This window comes from Arachis ipaensis, chromosome B10 (genome assembly GCF_059453495.1).
Source record: "Arachis ipaensis isolate K30076 ecotype BB chromosome B10, ASM5945349v1, whole genome shotgun sequence".
NCBI lineage: Eukaryota > Viridiplantae > Streptophyta > Magnoliopsida > Fabales > Fabaceae > Arachis > Arachis ipaensis.
Window position 1 is genome coordinate 135316565 of NC_142435.1, and position 25984 is coordinate 135342548.

The 25984-nt window shown below is 38.5% G+C and overlaps 1 protein-coding gene and 1 non-coding gene across 2 annotated transcripts; one reads left to right on the forward strand and one right to left on the reverse strand.

Moving 5' to 3' along the window:
- Positions 1–4255: 4255 nt before the first annotated feature.
- LOC148581816 (small nucleolar RNA R71) lies at positions 4256–4363 on the reverse strand. The gene has a single exon (XR_015896603.1). It is a non-coding gene; the product is annotated as a small nucleolar RNA R71 (small nucleolar RNA).
- A 13173-nt stretch (positions 4364–17536) lies between these two features.
- LOC148581817 (uncharacterized) lies at positions 17537–24695 on the forward strand. The gene is made up of 3 exons (XM_088501450.1): positions 17537–17858; positions 17959–18654; positions 24646–24695. The coding sequence occupies exons 1-3, from the start codon at positions 17537–17539 to the stop codon at positions 24693–24695; spliced, it is 1068 nt and encodes a 355-aa protein (XP_088357576.1).
- The last annotated feature ends 1289 nt before the right edge of the window (positions 24696–25984 follow it).

Sequence of the window (25984 nt, forward strand, 5' to 3'; positions counted from 1 at the left end):
TCTTGATAGATATTATGATTGTTATTGCGTGGAATTGTAGGGGAACAGTGGTGCATGAAATTGTGATCCTCAACAATGGCGCCAAAGGCTTGGTGCTCCCAAACGTGAATCACACTTTGTCACAACTTCGCACAACTAACCAGCAAGTGCACTAGGTCGTCCAAGTAATAAATCTTACGTGAGTAAGGGTCGATCCCACGGAGATTGTCGGCCTGAAGCAAGCTATGGTCACCTTGTAAATCTCAGTCAGGTGGATTCAAATGGTTATGGTGAATTGATAATAAAAACATAATTAAAATATAAACTAGGATAGAGATACTTATGTAATTCATTGGTGAGAATTTCAGATAAGCGTATAGAGATGCTTTCGTTCCTCCTGAACATCTGCTTTCCTGCTGTCTTCATCCAATCATTCCTACTCCCTTCCATGGCAAGCTGTATGTAGGGCATCACCGTTGTCAATGGCTACATCCCATCCTCTATGTGAAAATGGTCCAATGCGCTGTCACTGCATGGCTAATCATCTGTCGGTTCTTGATCATACTGGAATAGGATTTACTATCCTTTTACGTCTGTCACTACGCCCAGCACTCGCGAGTTTGAAGCTCGTGACAGCTATCCCTTCCCAGATCCTACTCGGAATACCACAGACAAGGTTTAGACCTTTCGGATCTCAGGAATGGCCGTCCATGGGTTCTAACTTATACCACGAAGACTCTAATATATCGGACTCGGTCCCCTGTATTAGATACCTAAGAGATACTCATTCTATCTCATCTTCATGTAGAACGAAAGTGGTTGTCAGGCACGCGTTCATAGGTGAGAATGGTGATGAGCGTCACATAATCATCACATTCATCATGTTCTTGGGTGCGAATGAATATCTTAGAATAGGAATAAGCTTGAATTGAATAGAAAAACAATAGTACTTTGCATTAATTCATGAGAAACAGTAGAGCTCCACACCTTAATCTATGGTGTGTAGAAACTCTACCGTTGAAAATACATAAGAACAAGGTCCAGGCATGGCCGAGAGGCCAGCCTCCCTAAATGGCATATGAATTCGAAAATATAGGGAAAAAGGAACTCCAATTACAATAGTAAAAAGTTCTATTTATGCTAAACTAGTTACTAGGGTTACAGGAATGAGTAAATGATGCAGAAATCCACTTCTGGGGCCCACTTGGTGTGTGCTTGGGCTGAGCATTGAGCTTTACACGTGTAGAGGCTTCTCTTGGAGTTGAACGCCAGTTTGTAACCTGTTTCTGGCGTTTAACTCCAGAATGCAACATGGAACTGCTGTTGAACGCCAGTTTGAGTCATTAATACTCGGACAAAGTATGGACTATTATATATTGCTGAAAAGCCCTGGATGTCTACTTTCCAACGCAATTGAGAGCGTGCCATTTGGAGTTCTGTAGCTCCAGAAAATCCACTTTGAGTGCAGGGAGGTCAGAATCCAACAGCATCTGCAGTCCTTCTTCAACCTCTGAATCTGATTTTTGCTCAAGTCCCTCAATTTCAGCCAGAAAATACCTGAAATCACAGAAAAATACACAAACTCATAGTAAAGTCCAGAAATGTGAATTTTATTTAAAAACTAATAAAAATATACTAAAAACTAACTAAATCATACTAAAAACTATGTAAAAATAATGCCAAAAAGCGTATAAATTATCCGCTCATCACAACACCAAACTTAAATTGTTGCTTGTCCCCAAGCAACTGAAAATCAAATAGGATAAAAAGAAGAGAATATACTATAAATTCCAAAATATCAATGAAACATAGCTCCAATCAGATGAGCGGGACTAGTAGCTTTTTGCCTCTTGAATAGTTTTGGCATCTCACTTTATTCATGAAAGTTCAGAATGATTGGCATATATAGGAACTTAGAATTCAGATAGTGTTATTGATTCTCCTAGTTCAGTATGTTGATTCTTGAACACAGTTACTTAATGAGTCTTGGCCGTGGCCCTAAGCACTTTGTTTTCCAGTATTACCCTCGGATACATAAATGTCACAGACACATAACTGGGTGAACCTTTTCAGATTGTGACTTAGCTTTGCTAAAGTCCCCAATTAGAGGTGTCCAGGGTTCTTAAGCACACTTTGTTTTTGCTTTGGACCTTGACTTTAACCGCTCAGTCTCAAATTTTCACTTGACACCTTCACGCCACAAGCACATGGTTAGAGACAGCTTGGTTTAGCCGCTTAGGCCAGGATTTTATTCCTTTAGGCCCTCCTATCCACTGATGCTCAAAGCCTTGGATCCTTTTTATTACCCTTGTCTTTTGGTTTAAAGGGTTACTGACTTTTTGCTCTTGCCTTTTGGTTTTAAGAGCTTTTGGCTTTTTCTGCTTGCTTTTTCTTTTTCTTTCTTTTTTTCTCGCTATTTTTTTTTATTTTTTTTCTGCAAGCTTTTGTATTCACTGCTTTTTCTTGCTTCAAGAATCAATTTTTATGATTTTTCAGATTATCAAATAACATGTCTCCTTTTCATCATTCTTTCAAGAGCCAACATATTTAACATTCATAAACATCAAATTCAAAAGACATATGCACTGTTCAAGCATACATTTCTAAGTTTGGTGTCTTGCATGTTTTCTTTGCATCAAAATTTTTTTCAAAAATATGTTCTTGATGTTCATCATGATCTTCAAAGTGTTCTTGGTGTTCATCTTGACATTCATAGTGTTCTTGCATGCATTCATTGTTCTAATCTAAAAATTTTCATGCATTGCATCATTTTCATGTTTTTCTCTTTCATCATTAAAAATTCAAAAAAAAAATATCTTTCCCTTTTTCACTCATAAATTTTGAAAATTTGGATTGACTTTTTCAAAAATTTTTAAAATCTAGTTGTTTCTTATGAGTCAAATCAAATTTTTAATTTGAAAACCTTATCTTTTTCAAAATCTTTTTCAAAAATCAAATCTTTTTCATTTTTCTTATTTATTTTCGAAAGTTTTAAAAATATTTTTCAAAAATCTTTTTCTTAATTTTCTATCATATTTTCGAAAATCACATAAAAAATTAATGTTTTGATTCAAAAATTTCAAGTTTGTTACTTGCTTGTTAAGAAAGATTCAAACTTTAAGTTCTAGAATCATATCTTGTGATTACTTGTGAGTCAAGTCATTAATTTTGATTTTTAAAAATCAAATCTTTTTCAAAACTAATTTTAATCATATCTTTCTATCATATCTTTTTAAATCATAATTTTTTTTCAAAAATTTGATTTTAAAATATCTTTTCTAACTTCTTATCTTCTTATCTTTTCAAAATTGATTTTCAAATCTTTTCTCAACTAACTAATTGATTTTTTTTGTTTGTTTCTTATCTTTTTCAAAACCACCTAACTACTTTTCCCTCTCTAATTTTCGAAAATACCTCCTTCTTTTTCAAAAATTCTTTTTTATTAATTAATTATTTTAAATTTTAATTTTAATTGTATTTTTCCTTTAATTTTCGAAAATCACTAACTCTTTTTCAAAAATTATTTTTGAAAACTTCTCTCTCTCATCTTCTTCTATTTATTTAATTACTTACTAATACTTCTCTTCATTTCATATCTCTGCTATCCTCACCCTTGTGTTTGGATTCTCCTCCCTTCTCTTTCCTTACATTACATTCTTTTCTTCTTCTACTCACACAAAGGAATCTCTATACTGTGACATAGAGGATTCCATATTTTCTTTGTTATTCCCTTCTTTGTCATATGAGCAGGAGCAAGGACAAGAACATTCTTGTTGAAGCATATCCTGAACCTGAAAGGACTCTAAAAAGGAAACTAAGAGAAGCTAAAATACAACAATCTAGAGACAACCTTACACGAATTTTCGAACAGGAAGAGGAGATGGCAGCCGAAAATAATAATAATGCAAGGAGAATGCTTGGTGACTTTACTGCACCAAATTCCAATTTACATGGAAGAAGCATCTCTATCCCTACCATTGGAGCAAATAATTTTGAGCTGAAACCTCAATTAGTTTCTCTGATGCAACAAAACTGCAAGTTTCATGGACTTCCATCTGAAGATCCTTTTCAGTTCTTAACTGAATTCTTGTAGATATGTGATACTGTTAAGACTAATGGAGTAGATCCTGAAGTCTACAGGCTCATGCTTTTCCCTTTTGCTGTAAGAGACAGAGCTAGAATATGGTTGGACTCTCAACCCAAGGATAGCCTGAACTCTTGGGATAAGCTGGTCATGGCTTTCTTAGCCAAGTTCTTTCCTCCTCAAAAGCTTAGTAAGCTTAGAGTGGATGTTCAAACCTTCAGACAGAAAGAAGGAGAATCCCTCTATGAAGCTTGGGAGAGGTACAAGCAACTGACCAAAAAGTGTCCTTCTGACATGCTTTCAGAATGGACCATTTTAGATATATTCTATGATGGTCTGTCTGAATTAGCTAAGATGTCATTGGATACTTCTGCAGGTGGATCCATTCACCTAAAGAAAACGCCTGCAGAAGCTCAAGAACTCATTGACATGGTTGCTAATAACCAGTTCATGTACACTTCTGAGAGAAATCCTGTGAATAATGGGACGCCTCAAAAGAAGGGAGTTCTTGAAATTGATGCTCTGAATGCCATATTGGCTTAGAATAAAATATTGACTCAGCAAGTCAATATGATTTCTCAGAGTCTGAATGGAATCCAAGCTGCATCCAATAGTACTCAAGAGGCATCTTCTGAAGAAGAAGCTTATGATCCTGAGAACCCTGCAATAGTAGAGGTAAATTATATGGGTGAACCTTATGGAAACACCTATAATCCCTCATGGAGAAATCATCCAAATTTCTCATGGAAGGATCAACAGAAGACTCAACAAGGCTTTACTAATGGTGGAAGAAACAAGTTTAACAATAGTAAACCTTTTCCATCATCCACTCAGCAACAGACAGAGAATTCTGAACAGAATCTATCTAGCTTAGCAAATTTAGTCTCTGATCTATCTAAGGCCACTCTGAGTTTCATGAGTGAAACAAGGTCATCCATTATAAATTTGGAGGCACAAGTGGGCCAGCTGAGTAAGAAGATCACCGAAACCCCTCCTAGTACTCTCCCAAGCAATACAGAAGAGAATCCAAAGAGAGATTGCAAGGCCATTGATATAACCATCATGGCCGAATCCAAGGAGGAAGGGGAGGACGTGAATCCCAAGGAGGAAGACCTCCTGGGACGTCCAGTGATCAATAAGAAGGTTCCCTCTCAGGAACCAAAGGAATCTGAGGCTCATCTAGAGACCATTGAGATTCCATTAAACCTCCTTATGCCCTTCATGAGCTCTGATGAGTATTCTTCTTCTTCTGAAGAAAATGAGAATGTCACTGAAGAGCAAGTTGCCAAGTTTCTTGGTGCAATCATGAAGCTGAATGCAAATTTATTTGGTAATGAAACTTGGGGAGATAAACCTCCCCTGTTCACCAATGAACTAAATGCATTGGATCAACTGAGATTGCCTCAGAAGAAAGAAGATACTGGAAAGTTCCTAATACCTTGTACCATAGGCACCATGACCTTTGAGAAGGCTTTATGTGACCTTGGGTCAGGAATAAACCTCATGCCACTCTCTGTAATGGAAAAACTAAGAACCCTTGAGGTACAGGAGGCCAATTTCTCATTAGAGATGGCAGACAAATCCATGAAAATAGCTTATGGACAAGTAGAGGACATGTTAGTAAAGGTTGAAGGCCTTTACATCCCTGCTGATTTCATAATCCTGGATACTGGGAAGGATGAGGATGAATCCATCATCCTTGGAAGACCCTTCCTAGCCACAGCAAGAGCTGTGATTGATGTGGACAGAGGAGAGTTGGTCCTTCAACTAAATAAGGACAAACTTGTGTTTAAAACTCAAGGATCTCTCTGTACCCATGGAGAGGAAGCATAAAAAGCTTCTCTCATTGCAGAGTCAACCAAAGCCCCCACAGTCAAACTCTAAGTTTGGTGTTGGGAGGCCACAACCAAGCTCTAAGTTTGGTGTTGAACTCCCATATCCAAACTCTAAGTTTGGTGTTAGGAAGTCTCAACAATGCTCTGAACATCTGTGAGGCTCCATGAGAGCCCACTGTCAAGCTATTGACATTAAAGAAGCGCTTGTTGGGAGGCAACCCAATTTTTATTTATCTAATTTTATTTTTATTTCTATTGTTCTTTCATGTTTTATTAGGTTCATAATCATGTGGAGTCACAAAATAAATCAAAAAAATTAAAAACAGAATCAAAAACAGCAGAAGAAAAATCACACCCTGGAGGAAGGACTTACTGGCGTTTAAACGCCAGTAAGGAGCATATGGCTGGCGTTCAACGCCAGAACAGAGCATGGATCTGGCGTTGAATGCCAGAAACAAGCAACATCCTGGCGTTCAGACGCCAGGAATGCACACTGAGGAAAGCTGGCGCTGAACGCCAGAAACAAGCATAGAACTGGCGTTCAATGCCAGAAACAAGCATAGAACTGGCATTCAACGCCAGAAACATGCTGCATTTGGGCACTGAACGCCCAGAACAAGCATCAATTCGGCGTTTAAACGCCAGAATTGCATGCAAAGGCATTTTACATGCCTAATTGGTGCAGGGATGCAAATCCTTGACACCTCAGGATCTGTGGACACCACAGAATCCCTACATACCTCTACTCACCTTACCTCCTCATAATCCTATATCACCCCTTCCCAAGAACCTTTCACCACTCACATCAATTACTCCCCTAAAACCATCATACAATCCACCTACACCCACCCACTCAAATTCAAACCATCAACTCACCTCCATATCTTCTTCTTCTTCTACTATTCTTTCTTCTTTTGCTCAAGGGTGAGCAATATTCTAAGTTTGGTGTGATAAAAGCATAGCTTTTTTGTTTTTCCATAACCATTGATGGCACCTAAGGCCAGAGAAACCTCTAGAAAGAGAAAAGAGAAGACAAAAGCTTCCACCTCCAAGTCATAGGAGATGGAGAGATTCATCTCAAGGGTCTATAGCTCAGTGGTAGAACATTTGACTGCAAATCAAGAGATCCCTGAGATACCTCAAGGGATGCACTTTCCTCCACAGAACTATTGGGAGCAAATCAACACCTCCCTAGGAGAATTAAGTTCCAACATGGGACAACTAAGGGTGGAACATCAAGAGCACTCCATCATCCTTCATGAAATTAGAGAAGATCAAAGAGTAATGAGGGAGGAGCAACAAAGACAAGGAAGAGACATAGAAGAGCTCAAGGACATCATCGGTTCCTCAAGAAGAAAACGCCACCATCACTAAGGTGGACTCATTCCTTGTTCTTACATTCTCTGTTTTTCATTTTTTTTATGCTAAATGTTTATCTATGTTTGTGTCTTCACTATATGATCATTAGTATTTAAGTGTCTATGCCTTAAAGTAGTGAATATGAATCCATCACCTCTCTTAAATGAAAAATGTTTTAATTCAAAAGAACAAGAAGTACATAAGTTTCGAATTTATCCTTGAACTTAGTTTAATTATATTGATGTGGTGACAATACTTTTTGTTTTCCAAATGAATGCTTGAACAGTGCATATGTCTTTTGAAGTTGTTGTTTATGAATGTTAAATATGTTGGCTCTTGAAAGAATGATGACAAAGAGACATGTTATTTGATAATCTGAAAAATCATAAAAATGATTTTTGAAGCAAGAAAAAGCAGTAAATAGAGAAAAGCTTGCGAAAAAAAAAGAAAAAAAAAAGAAAAAGCAAGCAGAAAAAGCCAAAGCTCTTAAAACTAAAAGGCAAGAGCAAAAATCCAATAACCCTTAAAACCAAAAGGCAAGGGTAAAGAAAAAGGATCCCAAGGCTTTGAGCATCAGTGGATAGGAGGGCCTAAAGGAATAAAATCCTGGCTTAAGCGGCTAAACCAAGCTGTCTCTAAACATGTGCTTGTGGCGTGAAGGTGTCAAGTGAAAACTTGAGATTGAGCAGTTAAAGTCAAGGTCCAAAGCAAAAAAAAAAAAAGAAGAGTGTACTTAAGAACCCTGGACACCTCTAATTGGGGACTTTAGCAAAGCTGAGTCACAATCTGAAAAGGTTCACCCAATTATGTGTCTGTGGCATTTATGTATCCGGTGGTAATACTGGAAAACAAAGTGCTTAGAGCCACGACCAAGACTCATAAAGTAGCTGTGTTCAAGAATCAACATACTGAACTAGGAGAATCAATAACACTATCTGAACTCTGAGTTCCTATAGATGCCAATCATTCTGAACCTCAATGGATAAAGTGAGATGCCAAAACTATTTAAGAGGCAAAAAGCTACAAGTCCCGCTCATCTGATTGGAGCTATGTTTCATTGATAATTTGGAATTTATAGTATATTCTCTTCTTTTTATCCTATTTGATTTTCAGTTGCTTGGGGACAAGCAACAATTTAAGTTTGGTGTTGTGATGAGCGGATAATTTATACGCTTTTTGGCATTATTTTTAGTATGTTTTTAGTAGGATCTAGTTACTTTTAAGGATGTTTTTATTAGTTTTTATGTTAAATTCACATTTCTGGACTTTACTATGAGTTTGTGTATTTTTCTGTGATTTCAGGTATTTTCTGGCTGAAATTGAGGGACTTGAGCAAAAATCAAATTCAGAGGTTGAAGAAGGATTGCTGATGCTGTTGGATTCTGACCTCCCTGCACTCAAGTGGATTTTCTGGAGCTACAGAACTCAAAATGGCGCGCTTCCAATTGTGTTGGAAAGTAGATATCCAGGGCTTTCCAGCAATATTTAATAGTCCATACTTTGGCCGAGTTTAAACGACACAAAAGGGCGTTGAACGCCAGTTCTACGCTGCAGTCTGGAGTTAAACGCCAGAAACACGTCACGAACCAGAGTTGAACGCCAAAAACACGTTACAACTTGGCGTTCAACTCCAAGAATGACCTCTCCACGTGTAAACTTCAAGCTCAGCCCAAGCACACACCAAGTGGGCCCCGGAAGTGGATTTATGTATCAATTACTTACTTCTGTAAACCCTAGTAACTAGTTTAGTATAAATAGGACTTTTTACTATTGTATTAGAGGGGGGATGATTTTTAGTTCATCTTTGGATCATATTGATCACGTTTGGGGGCTGGCCATTCGGCCATGCCTGAACCTTCATCACTTATGTATTTTCAACGGTAGAGTTTCTGCACTCCATAGATTAAGGTGTGGAGCTCTGCTGTTCCTCATGATTTAATGCAAAGTACTACTGTTTTTCTACTCAATTCAACTTATTCCGCTTCTAAGATATCCATTTGCATCCAAGAACATGATGAATGTGATGATTATGTGACGCTCATCATCATTCTCACTTATGAACGCGTGCCTGACAAACACTTCTGTTCTACATGCAAACAAGGCAGAATGAATATCTCTTAGATTACTAATACAGGGGACCGAGTCCGAGATATTAGGATCTTCGTGGTATAAGTCAGAACCCATGGATGGCCATTCCTGAGATCCGGAAAGTCTAAACCTTATCTGTGGTATTCCGAGTAGGATCTGGAAAGGGATGGTTGTGATGAACTTCAAACTCGCGAGTGCTGGGCGTAGTGACAGACGCAAAAGGATAGTAAATTCTATTCCAGTATAATCGAGAACCTCCAGATGATTAGCCGTGCCGTGACTGAACATTTGGACCTTTTTCACAGAGAGGATGGGATGTAGCCATTGACAACGGTGATGCCCTTACAGAAAGCTTGCCATGGAAAGGAGTAAGACTGATTGGATGAAGACAGCAGGAAAGGAGAGGGTCAGAGGAACGAAAGCATCTCTATACGCTTATCTGAAATTCTCACCAATGATTTACATAAGTATTTCTATCTTTATTTTCTGTTTATTTATTATTATTATTCGAAAACTCCATAACCATTTGATATCCGCCTGACTGAGATTTACAAGGTGACCATAGCTTGCTTCAAGCCGACAATCTCCGTGGGATCGACCCTTACTCATGTAAGGTTTTATTACTTGGACGACCCAGTGCACTTGCTGGTTAGTTGTATCGAAGTTGTGACAAGTTATGAATTAAGAGTAGAGCACCAAGTTTTTGGAGCCATTACCAGGGATCACAATTTCGTGCACCAATCATCCCCAGCGGCTCCTTCCTTCTCTGCCCTGGGTTTCATAGTTCCAAAATAACCACCAACGCCGCCACTGCATCTAACCCGCATCCATCTCTCCACAATGCACGCCAGTCGCCACTTCTTCCAGTCGTAATTGCGCTTGAAATAACTCCATCGTTGTGGTCCTACTTTTTCTCTGGGGCGATCTCATTCTCGTACTCCTAGGGAAACATCTCCGCCATTTGTGATGGTAGCCTAGCCATGATCAGAGAAATGGACCAGGACTGACTTGTTTCCGCCACGTTGCTCGTCTGTGATGCTTCTCTTCGAGCGGGGTCCTTCTCATAGTCGTTCCTCCTACAATTGCTGATGCGACCCCACCATTCCCTTCACTTGTCAAGCTCTCTGCCCGGTGCGGCGTTGCTTCTGCCATGATCTCTGCTGATGCAGTTTCTCCCAAGACCATCATGTGTGAATTCTGATTTGGTGGCTTCGGTGGTGGTCGAGTCACCCCTTCCTCCTCTGCCATTTCAAGATCTACGTCCTCCACCTTTCCCTTCGTGATGTCACGGCCTCAACGTTGCTACCTTTACTCAGACCTTCAATTTTTGACGATATTAGTTGCGCCATTGGTTCGCTGTCTTTGCTTGCTGGCGAAGGTTTGGGTTCTAATTTTGAAATTGAATCTACATGTGAAGTTTGAACTTCTGCGTGATCTATACTGTTTGTTAAAATTGGATCTGGATTTGGAAATTGTGATTAATCTATAGGTTTTTGTTGATTCTATAAGAAAAATATAAATAAGAGATCTTAAAAGGTCTTCACCGTCTTTCAGACAAATCACATCTCACTGTTGAGCACCTGGACCTGCATCTGAAAAATAAGAGATATATACGGAATGAGAACCCCCGACCCATGGGTTCCCAGTACGGTAAAAGTGCCAAATAAATACAATGCATTGTAATAAAAACTCACTAAGCATCCTAAACTTCCTTTCACCCAATATTCATCTTATATTCTCGCTAATCCATAAATAGGCAACTATCATAAGGGAATGCTAAATCTAATTCCTCTTCCTCATGCTTCCCAACTATCTATCTCTCCAACAAATCAAAATTAGAATCATAAGCCAAACCATCACCAGTTATTCTGTCTTAGCAATTCTATATCAATACTTTATATCCTCATCTGGAGCAAGTAAAATCACTTCACTGCGTCTACCCAGGGAACTCAAATTATCTCATTCAATAATCATAAGTTTAAATTAATCATATCATTATTCTATCTCAACAAGAACAGCCCTCTGCGTCAACCGACACTGGCATGAGGGACCTCTCAGTTGTACAAACACAAGCAATACAGACAAGTAATACATAATAAGGTACAAGTAGAACAAGTAGCACATAATCAGGTAACATAGTATATATGATATAGCAATCCTAAACAAATAGAAAAACCCAAACAATTCAAACATATGCAAATGATGTATACCTGCCCTATGGCTGATGATATTATCTGTCGGTTATATAGCCAACCCGACACGTCCTGGTAGCTAACCATGGACTGAAACACCCATTGCGGAGCAAGAGGGTTTGAGGTACAACCCCCTTGCTACTACCCGCTCAATCCTGAGCTAGTGGAATAACCACTACTACGGCTACTACCCAGGCGGGTGTTTAGAAGCTCAATCTGGAGCGAGGGGAATCACCACTACTGCCGCTACTATACAGGTGTCACAATCTCTAACCTGGAGCAAGTGGGACGAACCACAACCCTTGCTACTGCCCAGGATCTTAAAATATACATTCATTCCGTTTAAAATCAATCATCGTTGTTATAAAATCTCAAACATTAACCTGGAGCAAGCGGAACGAATCACAACCCTTGCTACTACCCAGGTATCACAAATACACATTCAATCATAATCACCCTTCATTATTACCAATTCTCAAACAATGACCCAGAGCAAGTCGGACGAACCACGACCCTTGCTACTACCCAGGTATTACAGACATGCATTCATTCAAAACTCCATAATTAAACTCATTGATGGAGGAAAATTGTCAGTAAAGAATTTCACAAAAATGTTACGTTGCAAGTATAGATCTAAACCAACAAATTATCCTCAATCAAATTTAATTTGTTTGTCACAAATATAAACCCAATAAAAGTAAACCGAAGTATTAAACCTCGGGTCGTCTCTCAAGGAATCGCAGCGAAGTGTAGTTATTATTTGTTATGGGAAAGTATATTTTTTTTGGGTTTTTGAAATAAGAAACAAGAAAGTAAAATAGCAAGAAAATAAATTAATAACTAAGAAAGCTCTTAACAAGAATTGATAATTAGAAGTCCTATCCTCATTATCATCATCAATTGTAATGGTAATTGCCTTTTGCTTTCACTTAGTTAACCTCTAACAATGAAGGTAAGTCAAGTGAGTAAAATCAACTTAGGTTCACAAGTCCTAATCAAAGACTAGATTTAGTGAAGCCTAAACCAACTAGCAAGTCTCAATTACCAATCAACAAAAGACTTTTTATAACTCAAGAGTCTCTAAATAATCAATCCAAGTTAAGAACATAAAAATCTAAATTAAAACCCCCCAAGCATTTTATCAAACACTTGGAAGGCACAAAATAAAAGCATAGAGAACTAATAAGAGATAATAAAATCTAAGATACCCAATTGCAAGACAATAATAACAATTGAAGAAAGAAGCAATAAACATAAAATACCTCAACTTGCATTAATAAGAAATTAAATGTAACATGAAGAGTTCATAAACTAAATTGGAGATATAAACAAACCAACAAGAGAAGATAAACTAAGATGCTAGAATAATAAAATGAAGAAGAGAAACTAAATTAAAGCAATATGAAAAACCTGAATTTGATGAGAATTAAAACTAAAAGAAACACTAAAACCTAGAGAGAGGAGAGAGTCTCTCTCTCTAGAAAACTATATCTAAAACCTCACTAATGTTGTATTATGATAAGTGAATGAATGATTCCTCCATCCAGCTCCACTCTGCAGCCTCTAATCTGGATTTTCGGGCCTGAAACTCGATAAAAAAGGAGCCCAGAAATCGCTCACAGTGAATTCTGATATCTGCAGCACCTGACGCTTTGTCACGCGTACACGTCGCTGAATTAAATACTAGGTCACGCATACGCGTCGTCCCACGCATACGCATCACTTGTGTCTTGCGTCATTCACGCGTACGCGTCATACCACGCGTGCGCGTCACTGCCAGCTTCCCAAAACCTCAATTTCTTGTGTTCCTTCCACTTTTGCATGCTTCCTTTCCATCCTCTAAGCCATTCCTACCCTATAAACCCTGAAAACACTCAGCAAACATATCACGGCATCGAATGGTGATAAGGAAGAATTAAAATTAGCAAAATTAAGGCCAAAGAAGCATGTTTTCAATCATAGTATAAAATTAGGAAGGAAAATGTAAAACATGCGAATTATATGCATAAGTGTGAGAATAATGGATAAAATTTGATAAATTAAGCACAAGATAAACCCTAAAAATGGGGTTTATCAATCTCCCCACACTTAAACATTAGCATGTCCTCATGCTAAGCTCAAGAGAACCAAAAGAGTGAAGGCAAAATGGTAGAAATTATGCAATGCAACCTATCTAAATGCAAGCTACCTACATGCATCATGCTATTCTAATTACTACCTATCTATATATATAAGCATATATGTGGTCAAAGTGAGTCAAATTTCCAAGAAATGATATATGCACAATCAAGGGCTAAATAAATCACATCAAGCACATTCACAGTTTAATTGAGTTATTTAAAAGAATTCACAAACTTGCAAGACAAGCAATGTTCAAATATGGACATATGAAAATGAGCAATTGAACTCTCACTGGATGTGTATATGCACTCTAATCACTCAGGTGTTTTGGGGTTAAACCACTCAAATCTTTTCTAATCATGCTTTCAAAAATTTTGTTCTTCATCTAACCAATCAACAATTATCTAGTGTACAAATGCAAATATCATGAGGGCTTTTTAAGGTTATAATGGGGCTAAGGTAAGGGTGAGGATATATATATGGCCAAGTGAGCTATCATATGAATCTTTGACTAACCTAAGTTCTCACCTAACACATACACACACTCTATACAATTCTAAAATCAAGCCTAGCCACCCAAAATCTCACTTTTGCATATTTTCACACACTCATGTATCAATTTTAATTCCACCACATATGCATTGATTTTCTTATTGAACTTAACAATTTTCTCTTTTTCTCTCTTTTTTTATTTTTCTTCTTTTTTTTATTTTTATTTTTTTTTCTATATATGAAAGCATAATACATCAATGCATATGGTTTATATAATTTCACATGAGTATAAACCTAAATTCTCAATAATTGTCAATAAAAACAAAGCACATTCTCATCAACCAAAGTTCTCACATTTTCCAACACTTAGTTGACACACACTCACTATCTTAAGCTAACCAAAGATTCAAATATGACAATTAATTATTTTTTCCGCTTAAGGCTAATGATGTGGTAATATAAAGAATAAAAGGGGGTTAAAAAGGCTCAATGTGGCAAACAAAGGTAAATGAAATGGTAAGCTATTTGGGATAAGTGAGCTATAATCAAATGATGGCCTTAATCACCTAATTACATTAAATACACTAAATAATGGACATATAGAATGGAACAAACCACAGATTGCAATCATAGAGAAGAAAACACACAAGAATAAAAATCATGGTTAAATAATGTAACCATACAATTAAGCTAAAAAACTCACAGATTGTGTGTTCTTAGCTCAAAAACCATATTCCAAACTATATATATATCATGCAAGTTTCAAAAAGTTTTAACTCAAATCAATGTGAGTGAAAGTGAAGGTGAAAGTAAAGGATAAAAATGGTTTCAAGGTCGGTAAAGAAGAAGATGATCAAGGTGAAAGTGGAAAGTGAGAGTGAAGGATGAAAGGTGAAGGTGAAAAGTGAAGGTGAAGGTGAAAGTAAAGGGTGAAAAGGGTTTCAAGGTCTGTGAAGAAGATGATCAAGGTGAAAGTGAAAAGTGAGAGTGAAGGATGATTTACAGAGGTGGCTTGAGGTCCTTTTTATAGTGTAAAACCATGATGAAGAGGACACCCCTTGGCCAATGGTTTTAGTCTGACATTTGGCTTACTGCTCTTTCCAAAATATCTTTAGGTACTCCTGTCACCTCAAGTCTTGTCAACTGAAAAGGTAGGAAGTTGATTCCCACACGTTAAACTAAAGCTCCTGACATGTGACATTAGTGAAGGGATATCTAGTTTGGTTTTTTTTCAACTAGATGACACCTTTACACTCCAAATCCAACCAATTCACTTCTACCAATATAGTTCCCACTGAAGAGAAATTCAACTCCTCAATGTGTTCTTTTGGGTTCCATCTTTTTAGCCCAATACCTTTAGGAGGAACTTAACTCTTTTTTGACCATGTTTGTAGGTCATTATAAAAATAATTATGTACAAAAAAGATTTATATTTTTAGTACACAATCATAAGCCCCCATGCAGTTTTTAAGGGTACAAAGTATTCTCTCAAGCTGCATTAAACTTTTTTGTACTCAACAGAACAAAAATAATTAAAAATTTTCTCTCTTTTTTTTTTTGGTTAACATATCATAACTCTAAAGAATCAAATCTCCCCTCTTTTATTGATTTTTTTTGTCATAATGAGATATGTATTTGTAAATATTATAATATTTAAATATAAATATTTCTGTATAATATGAATATAATTATGTACTCATAAAAAAAATGAATAAAAGAATGTTATTGTGCAAATATTTTAAGTATTAATAAAATAAATAAATAAATAAATAAGATTAATAAATGAATATATTCATAATTTATTTGTATGTATGTATTTATTTTTAAAAATAGTGTATGTATATATACATAATATTATTATTATTTATTTATATATATATATAAATAATAATAATAATATATATAAATTATGAATATATTCATAATAAATAATAATAATATTATTATATATATATATATATTATGAAAAAAGAGGATGATTTGATTTAATATAATAATTTAATATATAAGGAAATAAGAAGGGGAGAAACTCTTACCCTTTTAATTGGACGCCTTTTAAATTTGAATACCTGGATTTGGAGAGACACATAAGAAGGGGAGAACACCTGGGAGAATAGGGGAGAGCGTGTTCCTCATCATCTCTGTTAGGGCATTTTTTACACAGCAGCACCACCATCCAAACCCTCTTCTTCAACAATTGGGAGTTTTTCTTAGGACAAAGGACACTCTCATATTCAACATTGCTCTGTCTTCTCACTCTGTCTTCTTACTTGGTAAGACTCTTTTTCTTCTTTTCTTGCTTTTGTCTTCGGTCTTGCTCCCTTTTTTGTCATATAATGAGTACTCCTATTTTCTTGTATGAGATTCTGGCACTTAAATATCTACTATTGTGTATTTGACATTTTTTTTTTCGTATTGTTCTGAACTTTTGTTACTCTGAATTCGTGTCTGAACTCTGATGATCATTTTGTACTCTTTGTTAATCTGAACCTTTATTATTATGTTCTCTGCCTTTGTTCTCATGTAACCCCTCTCAGCCCCATGTATATTGAGTTGCTAATTTTGAAATTAGCTATAGGGATTCTTTGATAAAGATCTTTCACCTTACAACTTGGATGTTATATCCTCATTTGTACATGTTCTCATTTGTATATGTTTCCAATGGCATCACAAAATAAAAGAAATTGAGTTAAACATCATGAGCAATGTTCATCTGCAACTATAAAATAGATATTTAAGAATAAAAATAATTTAATTAAATTTTTTTTGTATAGTATAGTCATAAGTAATTTGTTTATAATTTTTTTCAATTAGAACAAATTATTAGTGTTCCATATTTATATTCTTTCAAAGCTATAAACGTATAATGTCTTGCAATATTTTCATATATGTCACCAAATAAAATATGATATTGTGAGGATATGAGGAGTTAGTGGCCTTATCGAGTAAAGAATATGATGAATGATTTTCATACCTTTGCTTTTTTGTTTCATTTGAGAACTCCTTGGTTGTTTTCTTGACATGCGATGCTCTTTGGCTTTTTTAGAATTTCTTGAGTGTTCTGCAATATTCTCCTTTATATTTTGAACATTTTTGTCATTGGTATTTGCGTGATATTGATGTTTACTCTATTTTGTTGTTGCTGTTCTCCTTCTCCCCCCCCTTTTTTTAGGAATTGCTTCTTTTTTGTTGTCATGCCTTGTGTGAAACTTGCTGAGATAATGGATAGTGACCCAGAGGACTCTAGTAATAGTTTAGGTACTGACTCTTCTGTGAATGATATGGACGATGTTCCTGAAGAATATGCAATGGGATTTTCTGAATCTATCCCCCAACCTTGGGTTAAACCATCAAATAAGAGGGCTACTTTTGTGGATCCTCCTCTGATGAAGAAACCTTTTTTGGACCCTCCTTCTTCTGGCTTGTTATTAGGTATGGATAAAACTATGAAACCCGCCTTTGATTCTTCAGATTGTAGAATTTTTGGTGAATTTGTTGAGAAGCCTTCATATCAAGTGGGTCCTGCTCTACTTTGTTCTCGGTTGAAGCGCCAAGAATTTCCATGGATGTCTTTTAAATCTGAGGCAGCTACTCACATAAATAAGGTTTGGCAAAAGTGGGTGTTCACAGTATTGTTTGAGGAGGGTGGTAGTTTTGTGAGGAGATTAGAATTAGCTGGTGTTGCCGAGGCTATTCGCACAACTACAGGTTGGTTGTTCTCTACCATCTATCCTCATAATTGATTCTTATAATTTCTTTACCTTGTTGCTATATGTTGAAGAAGCACTAATTGATTTCTTCTTGGCAGGCTTGGGTGTTCAGCGAAATGGATATGATATGAGTTTACTTTGGCAGAGGTGGTGTTCTCAGACTCATACTTTTCTGACTTCTTGGGGTGAGTTTTCACCCACTTTGGAAGATGTTGTGGTTCTTCTTCAACTGCCGGTGTTTGGTAGTGTGGATCTCACTCTTCTTCGCCCAGATTCTGATCTACTTAAGCTTGCACGACATCTTCAAATGAGTTTAAGTGATGCTGGTCGATATGCAAAAGAGTTGTCCAAGAGTAGGCATGCTAAGAAATCTTCCTCCAAGGAAGAGCATCCGAAGACTCGTCGGTCCTCGAGAAGAAAAGAGGTGGTTGGCGACAAGCAAGATTCCAAGAAGAAGAAGATTACTGTTAAGTATTCTTACTCTAATTGGTCTCATTATTTCTTTGGTGATTTCCTCAATGGTGAGTTTGTCCCTGCTCCTGCTGTTTCTTCAGATCTTAGGGAAGCTGCTTTTGTTGCTTATTGGTTAAGTAAATATGTATTTTTGGGACCGGCGGATGAGTGTATGAGCCATGGGGTGTTTCTTTTATCCTGCTTGATTGCTAGAGGAGAACGTTTACCATTGGCTCCTATGTATCTCGGCAGCTTATATACGCGGCTTGATCAATTTTTCCAGCAACTCAAGATTGCTCATGGTCGCTTTCCAGTTTTGTCTTTCATTGACGAAATATTTCTTCAACTCTTTCTTTTTGAGCGGTTCTCTCTATTTGCTCCCACCCGTAAGCCCCCTACAATTCTTCCAGATAAGAAGGCAAGTCTTCGTGCTTGAATTTGGGGTTCAGCTCATCCTTCGAAATCTTTGGAGGATGTTATTGACTTGGAGGAAAATTTTTGTTTTCGCCCGTACGTAACCTCTTACCAGCCCGATGCATCGGCTATTCATCGTATATATTCTGCTTGTCTTGAGCATGACCGCAATAATATTTTCACCAGCAAGGATGGGGTTTATGACTTTTGACTTTTGTGTACTTCTCCTACCCCCCTTCTTGGTTTGATTGTTATGGATAGGGATTTTCACTGTGGAGCTTTGATCTGTCCAGTGATCTACCGTCCTGATAGGGTAAGTCGCCAACTAGGGTGGGACCAGGACCCAAAAAATGTGGAGCATATTTTTTCTTCATCGGAAAATTTGATGAAAAAGGTTCTGTTTCAAGAAGAACTCCCGGAGTACAATCCTTTCTTGGTTGTTCCTCTTGACAAGGATGGGGGAGTTACAATGGAGTATGTGGATTATCTTATGTGTATGAAGGAGCATATTAGGCAATATGAGGGTAGCTCCGTCCCTGATATCAGATCATTTGTCCCGGTTTTGATCAAGGATCCATATTTCATGACTGGCAACTTTTCCCCTTCAACTATTACAAGTAATATTTGCTCTTTGCTGATTCTTATTTTTTGTTTCTTCATTTCTTTTTCGTCTCTCTCTCCTCCTTGTGTGTTTGACTGCTGTATTTTTTGTGCTGGTGTTTTGTAGACTTGAACGCTAGGTGTTATAGACATCCACCTTCTTCAAAAAGAAAACCAGATGATTCAGTTGTTACTGCTGAAGTGGTCAAGCGCAGTAAAGTGGAGAGTTCAAATTTTAATGTTTCGAAGAGGTCTCCTACAAAAATACCTGGGCCTTCCATTGATGCTACGCCTTCACTAATTTCTACTGGCTCAGGAATTTCTCCTTCTTCGACAGCAAAAGCTAAAGATTCTTCTGCTGCTGCTTGCTTTGTTAAATCATCGCAGTCTCCTGGTAAGGCTGTGGTTAGCTTATCTAGCAGTGTTGTGAAGCGTATGTCCCATCGTCTTTTGGGTAAACTGAAAATAATTCCAAATGCACCTTCTGATCTGGTAAATGTAGGCGATGAGAGCTCTCTAGAAAGGGTCAGTGGGGACTCTCCTAATTCATTTGTTGTTGGCGACATCCCTGACGAGGGTACTACCCAAGAAGTTGTGCGAGATGGCCTACGAGCAAAAGCAAGTTCTAAGAGAAATGTTGACATTGAGCTGGGTGTTACCTGCCAAGGGGATCCTACTAGACGTGTTGTTACTCCCACCTGAACAGTTCTTCCTGGTACAGGTACAACTGTTTTACTCCACCTCTTTTTTTTTTAGACTTGCATACATGATTTTGTTCATGCTGTTTGTGTGTATGTTTGTATCTTCAGCTTCTCATACTGCTTCTGAGTCCACCTTTCAAGCTTCAAGCACTTCTAAAATCACAAAGGAACTTTTAACTAGTGCTTCTTCTGGTGTGTTCCATTGTATTTCTTTTCATTTGTCAGGCGTGCCAACATTTTATAAGTTCCTGATGAAAAAAGGTTGTTTTGCTTTTCAGTTTCTGTCCGCGATGAGTTTGAGTATTTCAATGGCGATGCGAAGAACTTGTTATCGAAGATTGCATCCCGGGCTCCTTCCTTCTTGCTTCCAAATGACCTAAACTGCCTTTTCAAGAAGCTTGGGTACCAAGCTTTTCTGGACGCATGGGATTTCTTCACTTCACACTCCCTTGCATACTTGCGGGGTGCTCATCAGGATATGGTAGAAAATGATCTAAATAACCTTAAGTTATTTAAATTTAGTGGTCGTTGGCTTGAAAATCTTTCTGCAAAATTGGAGCCTCCACCTGGGATCTCTGATCTTGCTAGAGAAGAATTGTTGTCTAAAGAGCATCACGTTCTCTCTTCTGATGTTTCTGCTCTTCAAGAAAAGGTTAACAAGTTTACATCTGAATTGAACACCATGAAGGCTAGGTTAGCCAGCGTCAGCATGGAGCGAGAGCAATTGGCCAAGCATAAGGAGGCTGCTTCTTCTGTGATTTCTTACAGTGATATTTTGTGACTGTAATAGTTTCCAGCACTTTATTTTGTAAAATATGTAATACTTTGACAAAGTATATTTTTGTCCTACTGCTTCTATGACTTTCATTGTACACCTCTTTTTGGGTGTTATGTTTCCCCTCTTTTTTTAAATATAATATGCATACTCCTCCAGGGGTTTTACCTGCTTGTGTGATCATTTTATTTTGGATACACACATTTTTTTTTTTTGCAGGGGGAGGGTATGATTCTAAGAAGAGCAGGATTATCTACTGCTATTTTTTTCTGCCTCTTTTTTTTTTAGGCAAAGAAAAGGAAGGTACCCATAACTTTCTTGCCCTATTTATGTTCGACTCTTTTTAGGAGCTTGGAGGGTGGGACACTTCACTTTTTGGAACTATTTTGTATTGCAAATTTCTTAAGATGCATCACTCACATTTTTTGAGTGTATGATTGCTAAAGCAGTTTTCTCATGTATTGCAGGATGCTTGCAGAATAATATAACATAAACATTGGCTCTTGATAAAGAAGCCTTTTGGAATTGAAATTCAAACTACTAAAGCTGAAATTAGGCATAGTATTTCTTGACATACTTGAAATTGATGGGGCCAGTGGTTGTTCCATGATCTGGGTCCAGCAGGATACAGTGTCCGTTGGGGTGTACTTCAGAAACAATGTAAGGACCCTCCCATTTGGGAGTCCATTTTGGCAAATACATCTTCCTCATTACTGCGTCTACTGATTTTAGCACCAGATCACCCTCAAGGAACACCCTAGGCTGAACATGCTTGTCGTAAGCTAACGCTAGTCTCCGGTTGTATTCTTCCATCTTGCTTCCCACAACTTCTCTTTTTTCTTCCAATTCTTGCAACTCAGCTTCACGATCCCTTGCCTCGTCTAACAACATCCTGGCGGTGGGCACTTCAATCTCTGTTGGCAGTACAGCTTCAACCCCATAAACCAACGAGAAGGGTGTTACTCCGGTTGTTCTATGTCTGGTTGTTCTGTAAGCCCAAAGAGCAAGTGGTAGGTATTCACTCCAATCTTTATGAGCATCGGTCACCATCTTTGTGAGTATTTTCAAAAGGCTCTTGTTAGTAGCCTCTGCCTGGCCATTGCCTTGCGGGTAGTAGGGGGAAGACTTGTGATGTTTGATTTGGTATTGTTCAAGAACACCCCCACACTCTTTGGTTAACAAAATGGGTTCCATTATCAGACACTAGAACACTTGGCAGCCCGAACCTGTATATTATATTTTCTTTGATAAATCTCACTACTGCTTCAGCATTTGCTTCCCTGACAGCGACAGCCTCCACCCACTTGGTGAAGCTTTCTGTTGCAACTAGAATCCATTTCTTCCCCATTGATGGGGGGTTGATTGGTCCCACAAAATCTACCGCCCATGTATGGATTGGGTATGGTGTTTTGAGGCTGTTCTTCTGCACGCTTGGCGCATGTATCAAGTTTACATGCTTTTGGCATTGTGGACACCTTTTAGCCCAGTTGATTGCATCTTCCTTCATTTTTGGCCAGTAATAGCCAATCCTGATTAGTTCATACCATAAGGCCCTTCCTCCTTGGTGTCTCCCACATACTCCTTGATGGACTTCTTCCAAGACTTTATCTTTTTCTTCATCTCAAACGCATTTTAGCATCTCTCTGGTAAAATTCTTTTTGAACAACTCACCTTTTTGCAAGAAGTAGCGTTCTGATCTCTTCTTCAATCTCTCAGCTTCTATTTTCTCTGAAGGCAAAACTCCAGCATCGAGGTACTCTACGATGGGTTGTTGCCAATTGTGAACATTACATATCTGCATGCTTTCTTTTGTTTCTTGACAAGCCTTACAGGAAGCCTGTAATTCATCACAATGAAACTTCATTTTCGGCCAATAAATACCCCACCTCTGGAGCCTTTGGTACAAACCGGGACCTTCTTCTCCGCAAGTGGCTCCATGCAGTTGTTCTGCTTTTTTTCCCTTCTTCTTCTCCTACACATTTCATGAGGAGTCCATCATTACTTTTTCTAAACATTTGCCCATTGAGGAGGCAAAATCTTCTTGTTTCTTTGGTGATGTTGAGCGTTCTGAGCTGTTCATGTATAGGCGTTCGTCAATCATTGGTTTTTCCTTTCACAGACATCCTTTTTTCTCTGGCAGGACTTTCAGCTACCCGGTGTTCCAAAGCATGTTGTCCATTTTGAATAGTGACTCTACTCCCCAATGTTGCTAAAGCATCCGCATGCTTGTTTTCTGTTTGGGGTACATGCTCAAATGAGATCTTATCAAATACCTTCATCATGCGCCACACTTGCTCTCTGCATAAGGCCAGACTTCTTTCCTTCGTGCCATACCCTCCTAGGATTTATTGTATTATTAGGTTGGAGTCTCTTTTGACATGGAGTTTCTTGATACTAACTTCTTGAGCCATCTTTAGACCGAGCATTAGTGCTTCATAGTCTGCCTCATTGTTGGTGCAAGAGAAATCCAATCGAAACATGAAGGACAGATTTCTTCCATGGGAGTCTGTAAGGACGACTCCTGCCCCTCCTTGAGGATTTGAGGGTGTTCCATCAAACATGAGGGTTCATGTTTCCTCTTCATTGCAAGCATAAATAGTCTCTATTGTTCCTGGAATCTGATCTGGCAACTCTTCAATCGTTGCTTTTTCAGGACAGATTGACAAGAGGTCAGCCAAAGCTTGGCTCTTAATGGTGGTAGGTGTCACCAATTTCACATCATATTCCCTTATTAGGAGTGCCCAACGACTCATTCTTCCAGTCAACATTGGCTTTTCAATTAAAAATCTGAGACCTTCATTTTTCGATACGACTTCTACTTGGTGTGCTTGAAAGTAGTGTCGGTATCTTTGTGAGATGTACACCAGAGCGAGACAATGTTTCTCTGGTGAAGAGTATCTTTGTTCCGGCCCTTTCATGGCTCTGCTAACATAAGCAATGGGTTTCTCTTTGCCTTCACCTTCTTGTGCAATTAACCCACTAACTGCTTCTTCTCCTACCGCTAAGTATACCTTCAATGGTGCACCAGGCTGAGGGGAAGTCATGGTGTGAGTGGACGTGAGAACGTTCTTGATCTTGTCCATCACAGCTTGGTGGTGTTGTCCCCACGTAAAGGTATTCTTCTCTTTCAACAAAGGTCTTAAGGGTCCTAAGAGCTCCCCTAATGCTGGTATGAACCTTCGAATGTACCCCAGCTTGCCTATGAACTTCTGAAGTCCCTTGATGTTTTTCGGAGGTTCCATGTCTTGGACAGCTTTAATCTTATCCTCGTCAGCTGAAATGCCTCCTTTGTGGACTCTGAATCCCAAGAACTTTCCAGATGACACCCCGAAAGCACATTTCATGGGGTTCATCTTGAGTCTATACTTTCTGCATCTAGTGAACACAGCTCTGAGGTGTTCTGTGTGTTGCTTCCCGGATGTTGACTTGACAACCAAATCGTCTACATAGTCTTCTACAAAGTCATGCATTATGTCATGGAATATAGCAGTCATGGCTCTTTGGTAGGTTGCTCCAGCATTCTTTAGGCCAAAAGGCATGACAGTATAGTAAAAATTACCTACGGGTGTTCGAAATGCTGTCTTTTCTTCATCTCCCGGAGCCATTCTAATTTGGTTGTACCCGCTAAATCCATCCATGAAGGAGAACCTCTCAAATCCGGCTGTAGCATCTACCATTCTATCGACATCTGGCAGAGAAAAATCATCCTTAGGGCAAGCTTTGTTTAGACCTCTAAAATCCACGCAACACCGGATCTGCCCATTCTTCTTTTTCACTAGCACTATGTTGGCTAACCAAGAGGGGTGTTGTATTGGTTTGACAAACTTGGCTGCGAGTAACTTTTCGATTTCTTTCTTTACTTGAGCTTCTATTTCATTGGAGAATTTTCTAGGAGCTTGCTTGACAGGAGTTGCTCCTTTCCTCACGGCTAAATTGTGGGTTACCAGGTTTGGATCTAACCCCGGTATTTCATCATAGTTCCAAGCGAACACATCTATGAACTCTGTTAATAATGCTATCAAATCCCTTTTCTCCTTCTCCCCTAGAGTTTTGCACACGAACAAAGGCCTCGGGTGTTCTTCAGTCCCTAAATTAATCTCTTCCAACTCTTCCTCCTTCTGCTTTGCTTCATCTTGGAGTTGGAAAGGGGCATTTTCTATGCTGCTTTGCAGATGTTCTTTTTCTTGTAAACTTAGGATGTCGGGGCCAGGGGAGTTCTGGTAATTTTCCTCCGCTGGACCCCCGAGTTCCTATAGGATACACCACCGATATCCTCCACCTGGGAGAATTTCCTTACGAAGCCCTAGGTCTTCGATTGCTGTTGCTCGTTTTTTGGTGTTTTATTTTGGTGCTTCCTCCATCAGGGTGTCCTTCCGTACTGCTTTTTGTTTGGGTGTTTCGATGGTGCATTCCTGCACAGGCCTTATTTTGTTGACCCCTGGTAATGCAAGCTCTTCATAGAAACTCGCATCCACTAAATGTGCTTCTCCCGCATCAAAGGGTGTTACAGTGGCTGAGATGCTAATATCCTTCCCTCTCCAGCTAGACTTTATGCATTGATGCCAACTTGAAGGAACGCACCGATGTAAATGAATCCATAGACGTCCCAGTAGAATGTGGTAGCTAGAGCTTCCATCCACCACATGAAACTTATTATTGGTCTTTATTGGGCCAACCTCCAAGACAGCATTAACACACCCTCTAGATTTCACACCCACTCCATTAAAAGTATTGAGCCCTACTTGAGTAGGCCTTATCTGATCAGCAGAACCTCCCATTTCTAGAAATATATGAGTGAGTATGATGTTTACCCCTGATCCAGCATCCACCAAGGCCCTTCTGACCTTCATGCCTTCTACCACTGCTTCCACGTACAATGGTTTATTATGGTAGAACTCTCCATTAAATGAGTCAGGGTCCCGAAACACCAGGGCGTTTGCATGGGCCTTTGCTAATCTTGTAAGCTAAGCGTTGATGCCCCCAAAACTTTTTTCATGCTTCTGAATGACTCCTATTAGAGCTCTGACCACCTCTTTCTGAATGTGGGGTTCCAAGCCAAGTTGGTTGAACATGATTCTATAACCTCGAGACTTCAAAAGACCTCTTGTCAAGGTGTCTTCATCCAAGGACTCCTCCATGGTAACCATCTCTTCTGCTTCATCTACGATCTCTGTCAGCATT

Bases quoted from the DNA above. Each gene is read 5' to 3' on its own strand.
- LOC148581817 (XM_088501450.1), top strand. From the start codon at position 17,537: ATGAAGAAACCTTTTTTGGACCCTCCTTCTTCTGGCTTGTTATTAGGT. The intron at 17,859-17,958 runs GTTGGTTGTTCT...TCTTCTTGGCAG, and splicing joins GGCTATTCGCACAACTACAG to GCTTGGGTGTTCAGCGAAAT. The intron at 18,655-24,645 runs TTCAACTCTTTC...TGCGAGTAACTT, and splicing joins TTTCATTGACGAAATATTTC to TTCGATTTCTTTCTTTACTT.